This window comes from Procambarus clarkii, chromosome 81, assembly GCF_040958095.1.
Source record: "Procambarus clarkii isolate CNS0578487 chromosome 81, FALCON_Pclarkii_2.0, whole genome shotgun sequence".
NCBI lineage: Eukaryota > Metazoa > Arthropoda > Malacostraca > Decapoda > Cambaridae > Procambarus > Procambarus clarkii.
The window spans coordinates 19,097,181-19,118,175 of record NC_091230.1 but is presented as its reverse complement, the minus strand read 5'-3'; the positions used below and the strand labels follow the sequence as shown (position 1 = coordinate 19,118,175).

Below are 20,995 nucleotides of genomic sequence, written 5' to 3'. Positions count from 1 at the left end.
GTATCATGTCTTAAAGGGTAGTCGTAAATATGTTAATGACTGGTTTGTTTACAATGGCTCAAAATGTTCACTACCAGAATCTACCAGGAGGATTTAACGTAAGGAACACAGCCACTATAGCTGTTGCACGAAATTGCTAGGTTCACTGCGACTCTCTTGCTCTATATATGTCTCTCTCTCTCTCTCTCTCTCTCTCTCTCTCTCTCTCTCTCTCTCTCTCTCTCTCTCTCTCTCTCTCTCTCTCTCTCTCTCTCTCTCTCTCTCTCTCTCTCTCTCTCTCTCTCCCTTCCTCTCTCTCTTCCTCCCCTACCATGCAATCTGGATAACGGTCACATCAAAAAGAATGTCAACATCCATCCCAGTGTTATAACACTTGTACTGCCCTTGTCTCCCCTCCCTCCTGGTGTTGCAGCGGAGAAGTGTGGCGCTGGACTGTACCAGTGTGGGTCTGGACCCTGCCTGCCCCCCACCATGTTGTGTGACGGAGAGGTCCAGTGCCCCCTCACCTGGGATGACGAGGACAACTGTCGTAAGTAAATTTGTGATGTAGAGAACAGCTATCGTAAGTAAACCAGTGACGCATAGCGCTGCTGTTGTAAGTAACCATATTGACGCAGGGGGACATGTCGTAAGTAAATCTGTGATGTGGAGGAGTAACTGTTGCAATTAACTTCTTGACGCAAGCAGTGAGACGATGCCTATATGTCACTTGTTGCACTTACAATAACTACAAGTAAGAGTGGAGACTTACTATACCTACAGATTACTAATAAGGCGCATGGTATTCGAGTGAACCTCTTAAATTGGATGACTGCATAGCTACTGCACAGGAAACACCGTCAACAGTAGTAAGAACGGTAGCAAGTGGAGTGCCGCAAGGCTCTGTCCTGGGACCTGTATTGTTTATCATATACGTAAATGATTTATAAACATAGTAAACAACACATTTAGTAAACTTGCCGATGACACTAAAAATAGGTAATATATTCAGACAAAAAGTATGTGTTACATGACCTCAATAGACGGTTAATGAACTTAAAATTGAACACTGGTTCCGGAACATCGTTGGTGTCTTTGGAATGAACAGATGAAATTTAATGTAAACATGTAAATGATTACGTTTGGGAAACAATGTGCAACCCGTCCTCGACTCAAGTCCATTACATCCAGCGGTCGATCCAACAGGCGTATTCATAAATTTGTACATGCTGTTCATTCAAAACGTGAATTTTCTCAAATATAAATTAATATTATAATATATTAGCATATTGTGCATATATAGGGATAGGTTAGGTTAGGTGTTTAGGTTCTGTTGGCGATTTTTTGTATTTGTAGTACGTGGGTGAAGCATTTACAACTTTGTAGTTCGAACAAAAGACGTCAGCAAACAGCCAGTCCTGCAAACAAAGACCCAAAAGGGATTCCATGCACCCGCTAAACCCCCTGTTTATGAATAAAAAACGGTTTACACACGACTCACAACTGCTGACATTCGAACACTTCTGGAACAAGTGCTTCACTGACGAATTTTCTTCGAACCACAACGCTATAAATGCTTCACCCACGTACTACAAATACAAATAATCGCTAACAGAACCTAAACACCTAACCTATCCTATGCCTATATATGCACAATATGCTAATATATTATAATATTAATTTATATTTGAGAAAATTCCCGTTTTGAATGAACAGCATGTACAAATTTATGAATGCGCCTGTAGGGTCGACCACTGGATGTAATGGATTGGAGTAGAGTTGCAGCAAAGCACATGTTTCGGAATTGTTCGGACGTCATCAGTTGTGATTCGTGTATAAACTGCTTTTCATTCATAAACAGTGGGTTTGGTGGCTGGATTAACGAGCTTGGATCTTTGTATGTGAGGACGGGCTGAGCCGCCAGGTCCCCTATTTATGTACGTAAAAACACTTCGTCAAATACAACTCTCAACTGATGACGCTCGAATTTCACTCGCATCCACTGCTCGAATCGCACTTCAGTAAATGCTTCGCTCACGTACTACAAATGCGAATAATTGCTAACAGAAGCTAAACACCTTAACCTAACATATTATACGGCTAATTATACAGTAAATTATAATATATAATAATTTTACTTGGTACTGGGAAAATAAGGATTTTGAATGCACTTTATATTTTAATTGACGAAAGTGTGTTTGTGTCGGGTGGAGCTCGGACAGTATTGCCCGAGGCTGTGTTGTTGGCTCACGGGCTGCCACGATTGTTGGCCAGAGACAGAGAGAGAGACAGGCAGAGACAGACATATAGAGACAGACAGAGAGTGAGAGACAGAGAGTGTGTGTGTGTGTGTGTAATTACCTAAGTGTAGTTACAGGATGAGAGCTACGCTCGTGGTGTCCTGTCTTCCCAGCACTTTCCAGCACCCAGTGTGTGTGCGTGTGAGTGAGTGAGTGAGAGTGTAACACACTATCCTGAACACTACATCGCATTTGGACCTTTAATTTCCCTAAGGCCAAAAACTGATGTATTAAAAGTGGTAGCGGCTCGCGAAATTTATGCGATGTCCCGTTTTCTGTTCGTGGGCCCTCGGGTAGGTTAGGTTCGGGCAATTTAGTGATACCATTTACTGACATTGGGAACGCCTGAGAGAACGGGCTGGTGTGTGACCGCCAGCCCGTTCTCCAAACAAAGACCCAAAAGTGATTCCATCCACCCGCCAAACCCCCTGTTTATGAATAAAAAACTGTTTGCACACGACTCACAACTGATTTCGTTCGAACACTTCCGGAACAAGTGTTTCACTGACGAATTTTGTTCGAACCACAACGCTATAAATGTCACTCACATACTACAAATACAAATAATCGCGAACAGAACCTAAACACCTAACCTAACCTATGCCTATATATGCACAATATGCTAATATATTATAATATTAATTTATATTTGAGAAAATTACTATTTTGAATGACCAGCATGTAAAAATGTATGAATGCGTCTATGATGTCGACCGCTGGATGTAATGGACTTGAGTCGAGGACGGGTTGCTTGCTGGAGATTACGTCAATCAGCGGAGGGCAGAGTGCCTTGGGATTAGCAAGAGTTAGGTTGTGGCTTGAGTTAACTAAGGAAGACTACGCCCAAAGGCAAGATTAAGAATAATTTGTCGTTGTGGAAATTAATATGAATGTTAGAATGGAAGTTGTTATTGACAGCATTACCTGTTGTGTGAACCTTTGAGAAAAGGTTCGAGTAATGATTGACTTGGTAAGGTCATAGAAATTTGTGACTTTTTAATTCATTCACGACACTGTATATTGGGAACTTATCTACCTTAAGTAGATAGCTTTCCGCTTGTTTAAATATAATTTCCTTACGTTAGGGGGTTTGCTCTGTCCACGCCTAGGACCACCTGGTATACATCACGGTGAGTATACAGGCTGATATACGACAAGTCACACGACTCATAAACCGAGATGTGTGGCTCGCTTCGCTCTCAATATACACCCAGAGTTTGCTTAAGTCCTGAACTATGTTGACGACTACAGTATTTGTGCTGGTTGCTCGGTAAGCAATTGTGGAGGCCTTAACAAGCCTCCAGAGGTTGATAGGCCTTAACAACCCTCGAGAGGTTGGGCCAGCACCATACAGAGTGCCTCGGGTGGACACTTTGTCTAACTAATGACTGGCCAGACGTCCCTTCGCCTACAGAAAGCAGTAACAGGGTTTTGGGTGTAAAATAATACCTACAAGTCTGTTTGTAGGTTGAAGATATTTGTACGTACCGATGATTAGTGAGGCTGAGAATACCTAGAGGTCAGCAGTTCGACGCTTGATATATTAATTTGGTTTATAGATAACGTTAAAGAGTATGACAATATAAGTAAATATCTTAACTGTAATGACTGGCTGAACATGCTACTAATAGCAATGACGTGATGGTAATAATGTTTACAATACAGATAAGACAGATGTGGTCAATGAACGAGCAACAGCAGAGTAGCATAACACGTGACTCCCTCACTGCTACACACACCTGCACACAGCCAGTGTACCTCTGACTGCAAGCCTTACAGTAAACTCTAACCAGTGACCTGAACAAACAAGATTAATAACAATAAACCAATAATTGTAATAGGTTTTAATAAGTAAAATATGAATTGAAGGGAAAAATGAATAGTATATATTGTTGTTTACTGTTGATGTTGGTGACCGTTGGGTGTTGCAGGTTGCAACACCAAGGCCTTGTACACTTACCTGTGTCACTACACGTCTTGCACTTGGGATACAGCGACCAGGGGCCAGATTCACGAAGCAGTTACGCAAGTACTTACGGACGTGTACATCTTTCCTCAATCTTTGACGGCTTTGGTTACACTTATTAAACAGTTTACAAGCATGCAAACTTGCCAATCAACTGTTGTTATTGTTAAAAACAGCCTCCTGGTGCTTCGGAGTTCATTAACTGTTTAATAATTGTAAACAAAGCCACCAAAGATTGAGAAAAGATGTACAGGTTCGTAAGTGCTTGCGCAAGTGCTTTCGTGAATCTGGCCCCAGCTACGCAACTTGCCTACCAAACCTGTACATCTTTCCCTCAATCATGGCTCCTTTGTTAGTCTTTTATAAATACATTCCTGTACAAGATGATTTGAATGGTTGAATTGTGTGTTGATTGATAGTTGTAATAGTTGACCGAGAACACGCAAGCACGCACGCGCGGGTACGGACTCCACACATTGAGTTACGTGGGTGTAGATCTCTCAGCTTCATCAAGAACATAAATACATTTGTGAAGGGATTTGTGGTAATGGCTAGATGTTGTCAGAGGAAGGATAAGAGAATGTGGAAACAGAGGATGTGGTGAGGAAGATGGAAGGGGATGGGGCTTAAGAGCAGCAGGAGGAGGTTGGGATGGGGGGGGGTGTGAGCAGCATCAACAGGAAGAGAAGCTGGAATAGGGTTAATGGAACGATGAATTATTCGAGGAGAATACAGGACTGCATGCTGGGCTCTTAGGTCGTCTTAATCCCTTGATCATTTCTCTCGGGCTAGTGGATACAGCATCAACCCCTTATCCATCTCTCGGGCTGGAGGATACAGCATCAACCCCTTATCCATGTCTCGAGCTGGTGGGTACAGCATCAACCCCCTTATCCATCTCTCGGGCTGGTGGATACAGCATCAACCTCCTTATCCATCTCTCGGGCTGGAGGATACAGCATCAACCCCTTATCCATCTCTCGGGCTGGTGGGTACAGCATCAACCCCCTTATCCATGTCTCGGGCTGGTGGGTACAGCATCAACCCCCTTATCCATGTCTCGGGCTGGTGGGTACAGCATCAACCCCCTTATCCATGTCTCGGGCTGGTGGGTACAGCATCAACCCCCTTATCCATCTCTCGGGCTGGTGGATACAGCATCAACCTCCTTATCCATCTCTCGGGCTGGAGGATACAGCATCAACCCCTTATCCATCTCTCGGGCTGGTTGGTACAGCATCAACCTCCTTATCCATCTCTCGGGCTGGTGGGTACAGCATCAACCTCCTTATCCATCTCTCGGGCTGGTGGGTACAGCATCAACCTCCTTATCCATCTCTCGGGCTGGTGGGTACAGCATCAACCCCCTTATCCATCTCTCGGGCTGGTGTATACAGCATCAACCTCCTTATCCATCTCTCGGGCTGGTGGGTACAGCATCAACCCCCTTATCCATCTCTCGGGCTGGTGTATACAGCATCAACCTCCTTATCCATCTCTCGGGCTGGGGGATACAGCATCAACCTCCTTATCCATCTCTCGGGCTGGTGGGTACAGCATCAACCCCCTTATCCATCTCTCGGGCTGGTGTATACAGCATCAACCTCCTTATCCATCTCTCGGGCTGGGGGATACAGCATCAACCTCCTTATCCATCTCTCGGGCTGGTGGGTACAGCATCAACCCCCTTATCCATCTCTCGGGCTGGTGTATACAGCATCAACCTCCTTATCCATCTCTCGGGCTGGTGTATACAGCATCAACCTCCTTATCCATCTCTCGGGCTGGGGGATACAGCATCAACCTCCTTATCCATCTCTCGGGCTGGTGGGTACAGCATCAACCCCCTTATCCATCTCTCGGGCTGGTGTATACAGCATCAACCTCCTTATCCATCTCTCGGGCTGGTGTATACAGCATCAACCTCCTTATCCATCTCTCGGGCTGGGGGATACAGCATCAACCCCCTTATCCATCTCTCGGGCTGGTGGATACAGCATCAACCCCTTATCCATCTCTCGGGCTGGTGGATACAGCATCAACCCCTTATCCATCTCTCGGGCCGGTGGGTACAGCATCAACCCCTTATCCATCTCTCGGGCTGGTGGATACAGCCTTCCACATGGTTATTTCAGCCTTGTGTTCTTGCAAGTCTATACACTTGTCTATGTTTAGCTCAGTGAAAAAATATTGTTTTTTTCCGTACGTAAATAAATGTTTTTTCTAGTAATTCATGAATGTATTGTTTTCTGGAAACTTAAATGTAAAGCTCATTAAATTAGTATTCAAAGTTTTTTACAATACTAGACAGAAAAAAAACAAGTATTATTATGTATACTAATACCTGTTTTTTTATTATATATACATAAGTATAAATTAAATTATATTGCCGTTTCAATTATTATAATCATAGACAAAAATAAGAAATCAGTTTAAAGATTGGAAATGTTGTGTGTTGTGGAACTTTTCATATTCCTCTACTTGACTTTGTATCCCTTTCCACCACCGCTCACGGGATGGGTATAGGGTGAATAATAAAGAATCAATCCTCTAATTGAGAGCGATGACATCGCTGCACTGGCCTTGCATAGAGTTGTTGCAATACAGCTAATGGATTAATTTTGAAAGAGGATATAACGCTTGAAGATAAGTTTATTGAAATGTTTATTCCATCCATCCGACAAACCCTTTCTTTAGGAATGAGAAACGTTTTGCTCACCACTCACAGCTGATGACGTTCGAACATTTCTCAAATAGTGCTTTACCGCTTAATGTAACAACTTGTATATATCTCAAAAAAAAAGTCTCACCCACGTACTACAAATGTAGATAATCTCCGAGAACGTAAACAACAAATTAACCTCCACCTAACAATACATAGAACTCTCATATATAATATTAATTTATATGAGAAGAAACCTATTTTTAATTCACAATACGTCAAAATTGAGGAATGCGTCTTCGGGGACGGCTGCTGCTTTAACGAGCCTGGCTTTAGGACAGGTTGTAAGATTCGCACATGTGGTTTGTTGCTGATAAACTGTGGTTCCGTTGGGTGTAGATGGACTGGATAACGATGCGAGGGTCAGCAGGGAGTGGAGGTGGGCGGAGTAATAAAGAGACCGCGGTAGTGATGGTGCATCAGACTGGAGACATCTCCCGTCCACGAGGCTAACCATAGGCCGTGCTTCTTGCCCCGCTCCTGTGCCAGGTAAGTTACGGGCTCACCATAGCCCGTGCTACTTGGAACTTGTTCCGAGTAGCTGAATCTGTAACAACAACAACAAGTGATGGTGCAGCGGCTTCCCTTTCTCTTCTCGGAGCACCTGCGCAAGCCGCGTGTACCCTTATCATTTCTCAAACCATATGGGTTTAGAAGTGTGTGTGTACTCGCCTATAATTGCTTGTGGAGAGGGGAAATACAGTTCTTAGGCCGACCCAAATTCATATTCATAGTCATATTTGCACTCGAATCTCTATATATGGAGTTTGCTTTCGCCTTTTCCTCATTTAACGCATTCTGTTTACTCGCTTCCTCTTCACCAAAGTATTTTTCTGATAATTAGTGTACTGGGCTCGAGCCTGCAGTGTGCCCGTACTCCAGTCCTCTTCGTTAGCAGTCTCCAGGCGTGCCTCTATTGTATGATCGTGTGCATTGTTTAGCCGGAGGCTTCATGCTGAGGCTGCGACCTATAGTATTGATCTCCCGTAGTTAGTGTGCTCCTTCATGAAAGGATTCTTCTTCAGTTTCCTGAATGGTACTAGAAGGTTGGGCAGTTTTGCACATGTTGCTGCTGTAATTTTGTTGATAGGTGCTTCTGAAGACACGCTTCACATCATGTCTCCTTTAAGTTTTATTTTTGCGTTCATTTTCCCAATCGGTGACCTTCATTGTTTGCGTATACATGTGATGTGTGCGTGTATGTGCAGTCACCGACCACATCACATAGGCACACACCTGAAGCGGTAAATGACACCTTGACAGTCCTATATCATATTCAGCACACGACATAAATATAACATTTACTTATGCAGTGCGTTCCAACTACTACTTGTGATCCAGCTTTGTTACTATGCAGCCATCTATTGCATTTCAGACCTGCTAAAAACCATGTATTATATCAATTGTATTCGAAACCCGTTATATTGCAGCCTTCGCGTGCTCGGCGTCGGCCCCCTACTGCCAATGTCGAGACATAAGCATCACCTGCCTGAACCATGGCATGACCTCTCTCCCCTCCGACATAGAGTCGCAAATATCTCGCTTGTGAGTATGCTTTTAAGCCCTTGTTGTGAGTTCAAGGTTCATTATTTGTCCTTAGGAGATAATCACGCCATATGTTGCAGGATAAGCGCCTGGATCAGATTGGTTTTCCTGGTACTTTATACCTTAGTAGGTGTGCGTGGGGGTGTTGGTGGAGGGTCTGGTGGTGGTGCGAAGAGGAAGTAAACCTCATAAGAAACTTGTTGGAAATAATTTATATGGACGGGTTGTGGGAAAGGATGATGAGTCGGTGTTGAAGGGAGGGAGAGACTAAGTAGGGATTACAGAGGCTAGGTGGATATGAAGATAATGACAGGGCATGACCATACTTTGTTACCATACGATTAGAGACTTGGAAATATTGCACTGTTAATTATACCAGTTAATTTGGACTCTTCTAATCCTATTACATCATGGTCTGTTTGTCCTTTCTTTGGGTTCGTCTGCTTTATTTGACCGTCCATCAGCATTGCTGTACAATGTCTAAATTGTAGTCATGTTTTCTTAATGGTTTGATTTCAGCCTTGGAACAAAGGAACTAAACCTTTCGTTTAGGTTAGCTTCGGTCAGGGATCAGTGATGTGGAAGAGAGCAGCGGGCAGATGGCTGTGAGACACAGGGTTGGATGTTGGGGTGTGACAAGAGTGGGATTTGGGGGGCTTAGGAAGGTGGTATAAAATAGTGATAGTTGCAATGGAAATTGTGGAAGTATAAGGGTAGATTTATGGTCTGTGTGTGTGTACGCGCGCGTGTATATGCAAAGCTATACTGTGGCCCCTGTATATATATATATAAATATATAATATATATATATATATATATATATATATATATATATATATATATATATATATATATACATATATATATATATATATATATATATACACAGCACAACTTTCAATTTGGAGGTCTTCTCGTGCGCTGAATTGGATGTTGTGGCGCTGAGTTTGTGGTATAATAATTTACATCTGCCTCACCATGTATGGTGTATTGCCATCTGCCTCACCATGTATGGTGTATTACCATCTGCCTCACTGTATATATGTTTTATTTCTATCCGTCAGCCATCTGGCGGGAAACTTCCTCAACTACACGCTCGACGTCACCACCTTCCTCCCCTACCGGCACTTGGTCTTCCTGTGAGTACTCCTGTCATGCTGGTGGTTGTGGTAGTGGTGGTTGTGGTGGTTGTCTTGGTTGTTGCGCGCGGTTATGGTTGAAGGAAGGGAACTAATAGGGGAAAGCGCCAAGTCATTACGACTATATAGCACTGGGAAGGGGGTCAAGATAAGGATTTGGGACGGGGGGAAAGGAATGGTGCCCAACCACTTGGATGGTTGGGGATTGAACGCCGACCTGCATGAAGCGAGACCGTTGCTCTACCGTCCAGCCCAAGTAGTTGGTAAGGAACTAATAGGGGAAAGCGCCAAGCCATTCGACTATATACCACTTGGAATGGGTCAGGATAAGGGTTGGGGATGGGACGGCGGGAACCCCGTTATTGTGTAGTGCCTTAGAGCTCAATATCATAAGCAATTAAGAGTATTAAGAAAGATATAAAATTATATTGAGATTAAAAATTGCTAATGATAGCTCTTGAAGAAAGAAGCTTTATTAATGGTGGGGTAAGACTAGAAATAAAGGTCTAATGGCAAAAGATGACAAGCGTCATGGATGATTCCTTGGGGCTAACCACTTGAACTGGTCGATACAGCGACGGCTTCGCTTCTTGCAGGTCGGCGTTCGATCCCCAATGGTCTGAGTGGTTGTTCCTACCCTTCGCCCATATCCCAAATACTTAAACGTTCGAAGTGCTATATAGTCATACTGGCTACGTGATTTCTCCTCATGATTACCTTCTCTGGGTCCGGTAACATGTACTTGTTAACACAGTACAGAGATGATATTACAGATATCGATGTGCCATATGAGAATGTATACGATACACACACGTGTACATAAAGTTCTGGGGGTTCATACTTAAGTGTGTTGACCAGACCACACACTAGAAGGTGAAGGGACGACGACGTTTCGGTCCGTCCTGGACCATTCTCAAGTCGATTGCCAAGTCCACTCAAGACAGTCGTCTTGAGAATGGTTCAGGACGGACCGAAACGTCGTCGTCCCTTCACCTTCTAGTGTGTGGTCTGGTCAACATACTTTAGCCACGTTATTGTGACTCCTCGCCTTCATACTTAAGGTTGTACAAATACAAGGGTTAAGAGTGTGAAGGTGTTTGATATTAGGAGGAAGAAAGCAGGTGCCACGATAGCTGCACCTGGTTTCTCTCCAGTACAGGCTGATTGATTGATGAAGATTAAGCCACCCAAAAGGTGGCACGGGCATGAATAGCCCGTAAGTGGTGGCCCTTTTGAGCCATTACCAGTATCAAGAGTTGATGCTGGAGATCTGTGGAGGTGCGACTGCACCCTGCGTGACGGGAGATGTCTCTCCAGTACAGGCTGAGGGCGTGAAAAGTTTATATACTTTCAAGTTATGATCAGAGTACATTAGTTCATTAAATTGTCTTCTCGTCATCGAGATTTTATGGTATAAATTGTACCATTATCCGTCTTACCGCTCTAATGGTAAACTACATTTTTTTTCAAACATGTATATCGCCTTTCAAATTGTAAGTTGCTCACTTTATGCCAAAAATGTAAGCTAGATTTGCAGTGCTGTACACCACTAGTTCAGCCATTATGGTTATGATTTGTATACGTTTTTTGCGAATAAAGTTTCTAAATTCTAAATTCTGTAACGGGAGTTAGGCTAAAGCTAAAAACTAGGCTAAAAATCTCTCAGATTTTCATCTAAAATTTTTATTAATTACGTACAGAATTTTGTGATTAGTAAAGTCAGATAAATTTAATATTAAACGCTATCAGAACTGTTGAAAATGAATTAGCAATGGTGCCACAGGTACAGGGGGCAATGGTGTAAACCTGAGCCAACAGGTGGCTCCTCGCATCAGCTGTTTTGTAGAATACTATGTCAGTATAGCTCGTATGAGCACACACCTACACACACACACACACACACACACACACACACACACCTACACACAAACCTTATAGAATGACATCAATTTTAAAATCTTCAGTAGAGAGCTCTTAAGTTTCTTATACTGGCAACGTTTCAAACAGACTCGTTCAGATTTGGACGAAAGTGTAGGGAGGTGCGCGAGATTTATTTTTGCAAGTTCTAAATAGAACTTAAAAACTTATTAATTTGATTTATTAATATTTTGTGCTGTTATGACGAGAATGGTCTCATGCGTGATTTTTTAGGAGGGTAAATGTTTCTGTGAGTGTTCCCCACTTCCACATATCCCTGATATGTGGGAGTGGGGTGGGCACCCCCCTTCCCCCAATATGTGAGGAGGGGGGTCCACCATGTGTGAGGGTGGGGGGTCATTACCCTTAGTTCACTTGTTTAATTACTCATCCGTATAGATACACTTGCCCATTTGTATATTTATTTTATTTGTTTAGGCCTTTTGTTTTTAGGCGTTTTCAAATTTGTATTAATACTTCGTGTCTACGTTCCGCCTCCGCTGCCCTTGGGCCAGATTCACGAAGCAGTTACGCAAGTACTTACAAACGTGTACATCTTTCCTCAAACTTTGACGGCTTTGGTTACATTTATTAAACAGTTTACAAGCATGAAAACGTCTCAATCAATTGTTGTTATTGTTATAAACAGCCTCCTGGTGCTTCGGAGCTCATTAACTATTTATTAATTGTAAACAAAGCCGCCAAAGATTGAGAAAAGATGCACAGGTTCGTAAGTGCTTGCGTAACTGCTTCGTGAATCTGTGCCCTTGTGGTCAATAGCTCCATGCCTCGTCCCTTCCCTCCTTCAGGGACCTGAGCAACAACAGCCTCTCGTGTTTACCAGCTGGCGTCTTCCTCCACTTGAGTCGACTGAGGATACTCGACCTGCGGCACAACTACCTCGACAGCATCGTTAACTCCACCTTCCTCGGCCTGGCTAACCTTAAGACCCTGTGAGTAATGAAGTCTCTCGTCTTGCTTCAGTGTGCTGTAAGTGAGTGTGTTGGAGAGGCGGGGGAGAGGGCCAAGTTCAAGTCCTTGGCAAGTTATTGCGATATGACCCAACCGTTCGTGAGGTCTGGACACGTGTAGAATTTGTGGACGTGTAAGGATTTTAATTGTTGTGTTTAGTAAAGGATTTCTACACACACACGCGCACACACACACCACAAGCCTAACATAAAAGAACGGTAGCAGAATACGTTCAATGCATATAAAAGCTGACAAACATCAGCATAGCCTTCAGGATGCTAGTGAAGCATCCTTCATAGACCTCTATATATCCTGCAAGCTTTGCATATTTGAGCATGCTAGGACTGGTTAGGAATGGTACCTATATTCTTTAATGAAACTGCAAGCTGAGTTGTCCTTTAATTTGAAGCTTCACTCTAGTTACTAATCCATAAATTATATTTTTATTCGTTTTGCATTACGTGTGAATTTTATTTAATGCTACAATCAAACTAGATAAAAGATGAAGCTAGAGCCAACTTGTTGAGATAAGTTGTTCAAACCTTGAGTCAGCCGAGGAATGAATGTTCGCTGATGGAGTGATATGTATGGTACAGCTATAGCTTGATGGCTGAGCGCCTTGTGTTGCAGCTTCTGTTTTCGGGTTGTTTAACCAGAATGGGTCAAATTTTGAGATGATCTTTATCACAGTTCGCTACTCTGCCCTGAAGTCTGAGAAATGGAGGTGGCAAGTCTTCCAGGGGAACGGTACATGCTCAAGATGGAGGCGTATTTATGAGTTGTGTAAAATTGTTGTCGAGGGAATGCAATCTGCCATAAGGTTATGGACTGCCTTGCCTACTAGATTCTGCATATGGCTTTTAATGGGTCAGATTCTGAATTTTCCCTTCCCTTTCTCTCTCTGCCTTTCTTTACACGTCATAATATCTGTGCTAAAAACGGCTATATGGTACACGAAGTACTGGGGAAAAATATGTTGTGGGGGGAGCTGGAAATCACTCGGTTTGGAAATATTTGTTCAGACCAATTTGGCGGATATGAATAGTTCTAAACCGTTTCTCTTTTTCTTTTACAAGTTCTGATATTTATTCACTTTATCCTCCCTTTCCCTACGGTTTATATACTCTACGTTGCCCGCTTACCCTTTTTGACCGCCTCAAAATTTATTGACGAAAACTAAAGCTTTAAGATCACAATAGTGGGTTTACTGTGTGTGTGTGTGTGTGTGTGTGTGTGTGTGTGTGTGTGTGTGTGTGTGTTTGTACTCGCCTAGTTGTGCTTGCAGGGGTTGATCTTCGGCCCTTTGGTCCCGCCTCTCAACAGTCATTCTACTGGTGTACAGATTCCTGAGCTTCTCGAGCTTGTGTGTGTGTGAGATATATATATATTTTATATATATATATATATATATATATATATATATATATATATATATATATATATATATATATATAATATATATATATATGATGGAAGAAAAATAGGTAGTCAGTAAATTAGACAATCGACAGTTAGGAAGGCGGGGTCCAGGAGCTGACGATTCAACAATTCAGGCCCAAAAAAATAAATACAAATAGTAAATACACATAAAAACGGGTGAATTAGCACACGCGTTCTTTATACCTAACAATTTTCATACGCCAGTGTAATAATAATGATAATAATAATATTTTGCAGGCACCTGAAAGGGAACTCCATACTAACGCTGGAGTCCTGGGCGCTCTACGGGCTCTCCTCCCTCTCCACGCTGTAAGTTCATCCTCAAGTTTCTGGGAACACACTCTAATCTCAAAGGTCAACCTTCAGATGCTACAATTCAGTCTTTAGTCCATAATCAACCAACTGGTTTCTAAGTTATCACACAATCACCTCTTTGGAGAAATGTACAGAGAGCAAATTTTGAGAATTAGAAACTTATCTTTTGAAAAGTGATTAACGGTTTACTTCACATTCACTAGAATGGTTGGTAGAAAGGTGGGACGTGATTGAAGCATGAAAATGGATGAAAGGTTATAAAGTCAAACCTCGTAAGCTGTATTCATAAATGTTTGCATAATTCACACATTTACGTTATTCGTTGTGTTGTGGGTTGATGTCCAGCTCTTTTTGCTTGTACTATATCCACTCTGTGTTTCTCTCTCTTCTCTCTCTCTCTCTCTCTCTCTCTCTCTCTCTCTCTCTCTCTCTCTCTCTCTCTCTCTCTCTCTCTCTCTCTTCTCTCTCTTCTCTCTCTTCTCTCTCTTCTCTCTCTCTCTCTCTCGTACCAAACCTTTGAACCTTTTCCAATTTAGTCTTATGCTTGACTAGATATGGACTCTATGCTGGAGTATGCAGCTCCAGCATGGTGATCCTATTTAGTCAAGCATAAGACTAAACTGGAAAATATTCAAAGGTTTGCCACCAGACTAGTACCCGAACTGAGGGGTATAAGCTACGAGGAGAGACTACGGGAATTAAACCTCACGTCGCTGGAAGACATAAGAGTTAGAGAGGACATGATACCCTTTAGGGGACATAGGTGGAAACTGAGTGCCCAAATAAGCCAGATACATAAGAAAACATTTCATCTATACCAATATTACTGTAAACATAATTGATAGTCTAAACAATACTGCTTACAGAGGCGAACACTAATGGGAAAACTTGCAAGTTAGAGGGAAAAAGACGAAATTTAGTGGGAAAACTTGGAATTTAGAGGAAACATTTAAATGTTTACTGGGAAGACCTCGGTTCTCAGCAAGAGGGACATGTTCCTGGTGAGTTTAGTTAGTTGATAGTTTTAGTCAAATAAAAGTGGGTCGCAGTTCTCAGGAGAGAATATTTGCCTAGGAAGCAAAGTTTCATGGCATTAATTCACCAGTTTATAGTTTGTGTAAAACAGTCGGTACCTTTTCCATCGACATAGTCGCCCAAATACAGTAATAATATGGAATGTTTATATTATAATTTTCAAGAAATTGAGGCTCAATTAAATAATCACGCATCCAAACAATTTAACATTAATGGTGTGCAAGAACCCCACAAAAATATGAAAGGAAAGCTGCCGGCGAAAGCAGCTTCCAGCACTAAGGCGACTGCTTGGTTGTCGTATTACCGATGAAATAAATCTGGTCAGAAAAAGACTACATAATGTTCCAGGAAGACTTGGACAAACAACCAAGCTTGTTTAGAAATATATTTGATTAACACAAGAAAATGTAAGGTAGTGAGAATGGGGTACCGGGCTGCTAAGGCTACAGAGACAATACATACAGTGAGGATGAGCAATCTTGTCGGAAAATGACAGGAATATATAAGGAAGCATAACACAGAGCCTTACATTACGAGATATTCAAGCCCGTGCCACCTCTTGGGTGGCTTATCTTCATCAATCAATCGAGCCTTACACCAGAGGTACACACAAACAGGATAACATTAGCGGTGTACACGACGCTTATGAGCCTTCAAGTAGCTCTACAAACCCTGGACAAGGAAGTCTGGGGACGTTGTACACTACTTGTGGGAAGTCAACCCTAATGTGGAGTGTGAAAGAGCACACCATAACGAGTCTTGCCGTAACCCTGACCCAAGCGCTTGAGGGACGGGAGCTGTGAAAGATAGCTCAAGAAGATTAACTTCCGTCCCTCCAGAAAAGAAGTTAATCACCACATACACGGTCCTTTCAGGCGTTGACAAAGGGAATAAAGGTGAAAGGTTTTGAAGATGTTAAGTAGGGGAGGTAGTTGAGGCTAGTCCCATACAGTTGCAAAATCAAGAGACCTGTATATATTGCTTCAGTCGACTTGAGAATGGTCCAGGACGGACCGAAACGTCGTCGTTCCTTCACCTTCTAGTATGTGGTCTGGTCAACATACTTTAGCCACGTTATTGTGACTCATCACCCGCACAAAGAGACCTGTAATTTAAAAATTGAGCCCCAGGGATGAAGCTCGCGCTACATGCACACACAGGTGAGTACAAATAGCTGACTCCTTACCGATGAGTATACAAAAACCTTCACCCACTCGTGTAATGAATGTATAACATTAATAACGTTGATGGCGTGGTCGTCGTCTCCTGTAACCTTTAACAACACTTTTCTCGCTAATCAAACTTCTCGGAAGCTGTCTAAAGGTAAAGCTTCATATAAACACGTCTGACACCTTCGTATTGACACTTTTGCAATGAATGACCTTACCTGCAACATGACCTTGCCTGCAACAATTCCTTTCTGCACTTGGTGAGAATTGTTCATCAGAGTTGCAAAACGACAAAGTTGTGATATTTATATTGATAACATTATATTCAATACTTATACGAATTTTGTATATATTGCGCCAAAATTAACCTACCAACCTAATCTAAATAGGCCTATTATTCCTCACTACAGTACTGCCTATCTTAAATAAAATTTGACTTTTAAATAATAGCTTGGGTAACGATTCAAATATGTCAGTATTGTGGTATCAAAATTCCAGTGATACTATATTAAAACAATGTTGCAAACCCAGTTAACGTTTTTAATACGGTTTAGTAGCAGGATTACACCAAGCAGCGTGTGCAACGTAATAAAGGAACGTAAAGGGATTTTATCTTGGATCCCCTTGGTAGCGAGTTGGTTGTTGCCTACCCTGTGTGGGCGACCAGCAACTCGCCCACCTGACCGACATTGTAGGTCGGTCAGCAATAACCAAGCACCTCCCACAGAGACCTGAGCCAGCACGGAATGAAGAACGTCTCCCACCACGCCTTCGTTGGTCTCCGCTCCCTCCTCGAGCTGTAAGTAACCCACTTCCTCTCACATAGTTTTATTATTATTACATTTTTCCCCCTGGGATATTCCTGCGCGGGCCCTAAGCCTCTGGCTGGCCCAGTAAATGTTACTCGTTTCTGTATTAATTAAGCGGTGTATTTGACTCGTATGTTTGCTTCAATAGGATTATGCCCAATGTGTTTTAACAACTTCTGCTCTGTTAACTCTTAGTTGCCATCTTATTTGGGTTTGTAACTGCACTGTTGGATAACGTCTCGGTGGTTTATCGGGAATTTCTCCAGTGCTGACATTTCCTCTCATCTTGTGGAACCTGTACGCCCGCGGGTATCCAAGCCTAATGCGATGCAAGTGCACTGCTGTTATTATATTGTTCCCTATTTGCCAATTGTAATTTTCTCTCTCTCCCCCTGTTCTCTTACTGCTTGCATCTGCTTCTAGTTATTTTACCTGCCTTTCCTCTGCTGGTATAATTCTGCATGTTACTTTATTTGGCCCATCTAATGACGTCTGCCTCTATTCTTGTAACTTTGCTTGTTAATACTGTGCTCTTCTTCCGGAGAGTGTTTGAGGTATTTTGTCTAAATCTGATGTGTTTTTAAATTGTTACATGATTAAGGTTGTTTTAGTGAATTATAAATATACTGTATTGGAAAATTAACATGATTTACACAATTTTTATTTTTTATAATGAAGATACTTCTGTTTATTTACATATCTAAATTGTCATACACACACACACACACACACACACACACACACACACACACACACACACACACACACACACACACACACACACACACACATTCATGTTCTCACCTACCATGTTAAAAATTAATGTTCCACACATCCTGTCAGAAATCTGTCCAACAATCGGTTGAATCACCTGTCCGGAGGCGCCTTCAGTGGTCTATCCAGCCTTCTGTCCCTGTAAGTACCAGAGACAGCGAGACAGCACCGGGAATGGACCATGTTAACATTGGAGGAATAGGTGATGGCTCTGTCTAAATATCTAAAGTATCTAAATATCACAGATCAATTACTTTGCCCTTCAAATTTTGAGCTTGAAAGCGTCACCTCTTTGTCACTAACGAAATTCTCAGAAACTTCATCTCGAGTAAAGTTTTCCGAAGCCTTGTTTTAACCCACTTATTGGCTCTAATGCTCTGCACTTTTCCTGACTCGGGAAAAACTATTTTGCCGAATTTAATTAAACTGTTTTGCCTTCGCAGTTTTGTTAATATATTATGAGCCGAACCTTGAGTAATTTTTAGTGTTACTTGTGACTAGTTTGGAATTTTTGTTGGAAGTGTTATTGCATTTGTTGCTGGTAGTGCTGGAGCCTATGTTTGTGTTGCTGGTAGTGCTGGAGCCTATGTTTGTGTTGCTGGTAGTGCTGGAGCCTATGTTTGTGTTGCTGGTAGTGCTGGAGCCTATGTTTGTGTTGCTGGTAGTGCTGGAGCCTATGTTTGTGTTGCTGGTAGTGCTGGAGCCTATGTTTGTGTTGCTGGTAGTGCTGGAGCCTATGTTTGTGTTGCTGGTAGTGCTGGAGCCTATGTTTGTGTTGCTGGTAGTGCTGGAGCCTATGTTTGTGTTGCTGGTAGCGCTAGAGCCTATGTTTGTGTTGCTGGTAGTGCTGGAGCCTATGTTTGTGTTGCTGGTAGTGCTGGAGCCTATGTTTGTGTTGCTGGTAGTGCTGGAGCCTATGTTTGTGTTGCTGGTAGTGCTAGAGCCTATGTTTGTGTTGCTGGTAGTGCTGGAGCCTATGTTTGTGTTGCTGGTAGCGCTAGAGCCTATGTTTGTGTTGCTGGTAGTGCTGGAGCCTATGTTTGTGTTGCTGGAAGTGCTGGAGCCTATGTTTGTGTTGCTGGTAGCGCTAGAGCCTATGTTTGTGTTGCTGGTAGTGCTGGAGCCTATGTTTGTGTTGCTGGTAGCGCTAGAGCCTATGTTTGTGTTGCTGGTAGTGCTGGAGCCTATGTTTGTGTTGCTGGAAGTGCTGGAGCCTATGTTTGTGTTGCTGGTAGTGCTGGAGCCTATGTTTGTGTTGCTGGTAGTGCTGGAGCCTATGTTTGTGTTGCTGGTAGCGCTAGAGCCTATGTTTGTGTTGCTGGTAGTGCTGGAGCCTATGTTTGTGTTGCTGGTAGTGCTAGAGCCTATGTTTGTGTTGCTGGTAGTGCTGGAGCCTATGTTTGTGTTGCTGGTAGTGCTGGAGCCTATGTTTGTGTTGCTGGAAGTGCTGGAGCCTATGTTTGTGTTGCTGGTAGTGCTAGAGCCTATGTTTGTGTTGCTGGAAGTGCTGGAGCCTATGTTTGTGTTGCTGGTAGTGCTAGAGCCTATGTTTGTGTTGCTGGTAGTGCTGGAGCCTATGTTTGTGTTGCTGGTAGTGCTAGAGCCTATGTTTGTGTTGCTGGTAGTGCTGGAGCCTATGTTTGTGTTGCTGGTAGTGCTAGAGCCTATGTTTGTGTTGCTGGAAGTGCTGGAGCCTATGTTTGTGTTGCTGGAAGGGCTAGAGTAGGCTACTACCAAAACAAATTGACAATTGTAGTGGTGTAACAGTGAGATCTCACCATCGCAGCAGGCGTCACTCTCCATGTAAACAACATGCCTGAGGTCATCTACAGTTTAGAATTAACGGTTGAAACAAATTGAGAATGTTTTAGAATAATATTTAGTGAGGAAATCAGTAGGGGCTATAAGGATATTAATGTAAGGATTATATTATATTAATACATTAATATAAGGACATATATAAGGACATTCCCTTAATGCGATCTCATTGTGCATAATATTTACTCATACGTCTGTATGAACGAATGGATTTTTGGTCTGTCGTCACTCTTACTATTTACTGACCATACAATATATATATATATAATTATATTTTATATATATTTATATATATTTATAGGTAGGTAGAGCGGCTGACTACTATCTGTGGTCGGTGGTTCGAGGCTTATATGGTGCCCAGGCGATGAAATGTATATTGTAATTTTGAGCCGTTGTTGGTTTGAGAATGCCAAACAGGATGTTTGTGTGTTGGCTATATTGCACGCAGGTTCTCACATGACTAGTAACCTGAGGCAGCCCCTGGAGGAGTGTGTGTCAACTAGGTTTGTAATATACGTCATGTAATCAATTTGCAAGCTCTTTAATTGTAGGTCGAATGATTTATTGCTGCACAATATGAAATGTATTTTATGGTCTCGATAAACGTACTTGAACTTGGTCCCATTATATCAGTGTTTCCATCACTGAAGGTCAGTCATGTCGCGGTATGTGCGCCTTTAACTGATGTCGACCAAGATGATCAAGTTATGGCAGCCATTGGGGCGATGCGGGAGCCCAGATGTGAAGGCAGTAATGCTGCAAGACGGGGCCAACCCAGTCACACGCGAGATATGTAAACAAACGTAGCTCAGACTCTGAACAAGTAAAGCCTTTTATCAGGAACGTGCATGGCTGCCTCTTGTGATGAGAATTTTGGGGAAAGTTAACTATACGAGAGATAGAGGTAAATAGACATATAGCTAACCCTTCAGCAGATTATTTATCATGTTTTGTTTTACCTCGTTGTTGCATGTATGACTATATTGTTGGTGAGAGAGTAGCAGGAAGGTGACAGTGTTTATTGGTTGATAACAACTGGTGTTTTTCTCCCCCTCCTCCCCCATTCCCCTTTCACCCAATCCCCCTTCCACCCTG

General features: G+C 42.5%; 1 protein-coding gene across 9 annotated transcripts in view; it reads left to right on the top strand.

Annotated features, from left to right (window-relative positions):
- Positions 1-20,995, top strand: part of LOC123773049 (G-protein coupled receptor GRL101) — a 119,334-nt gene that overhangs the window by 64,331 nt on the left and 34,008 nt on the right. For all 9 annotated transcript variants that reach the window (XM_069315260.1, XM_069315256.1, XM_069315257.1 and 6 more), the window contains 7 exons: positions 413-529; positions 8,398-8,512; positions 9,577-9,651; positions 12,378-12,521; positions 14,218-14,289; positions 17,227-17,298; positions 18,152-18,223. In XM_069315260.1, the coding sequence (XP_069171361.1) occupies positions 413-529; positions 8,398-8,512; positions 9,577-9,651; positions 12,378-12,521; positions 14,218-14,289; positions 17,227-17,298; positions 18,152-18,223 (667 nt within the window). The remainder of the gene's footprint in view (positions 1-412; positions 530-8,397; positions 8,513-9,576; positions 9,652-12,377; positions 12,522-14,217; positions 14,290-17,226; positions 17,299-18,151; positions 18,224-20,995) is intronic.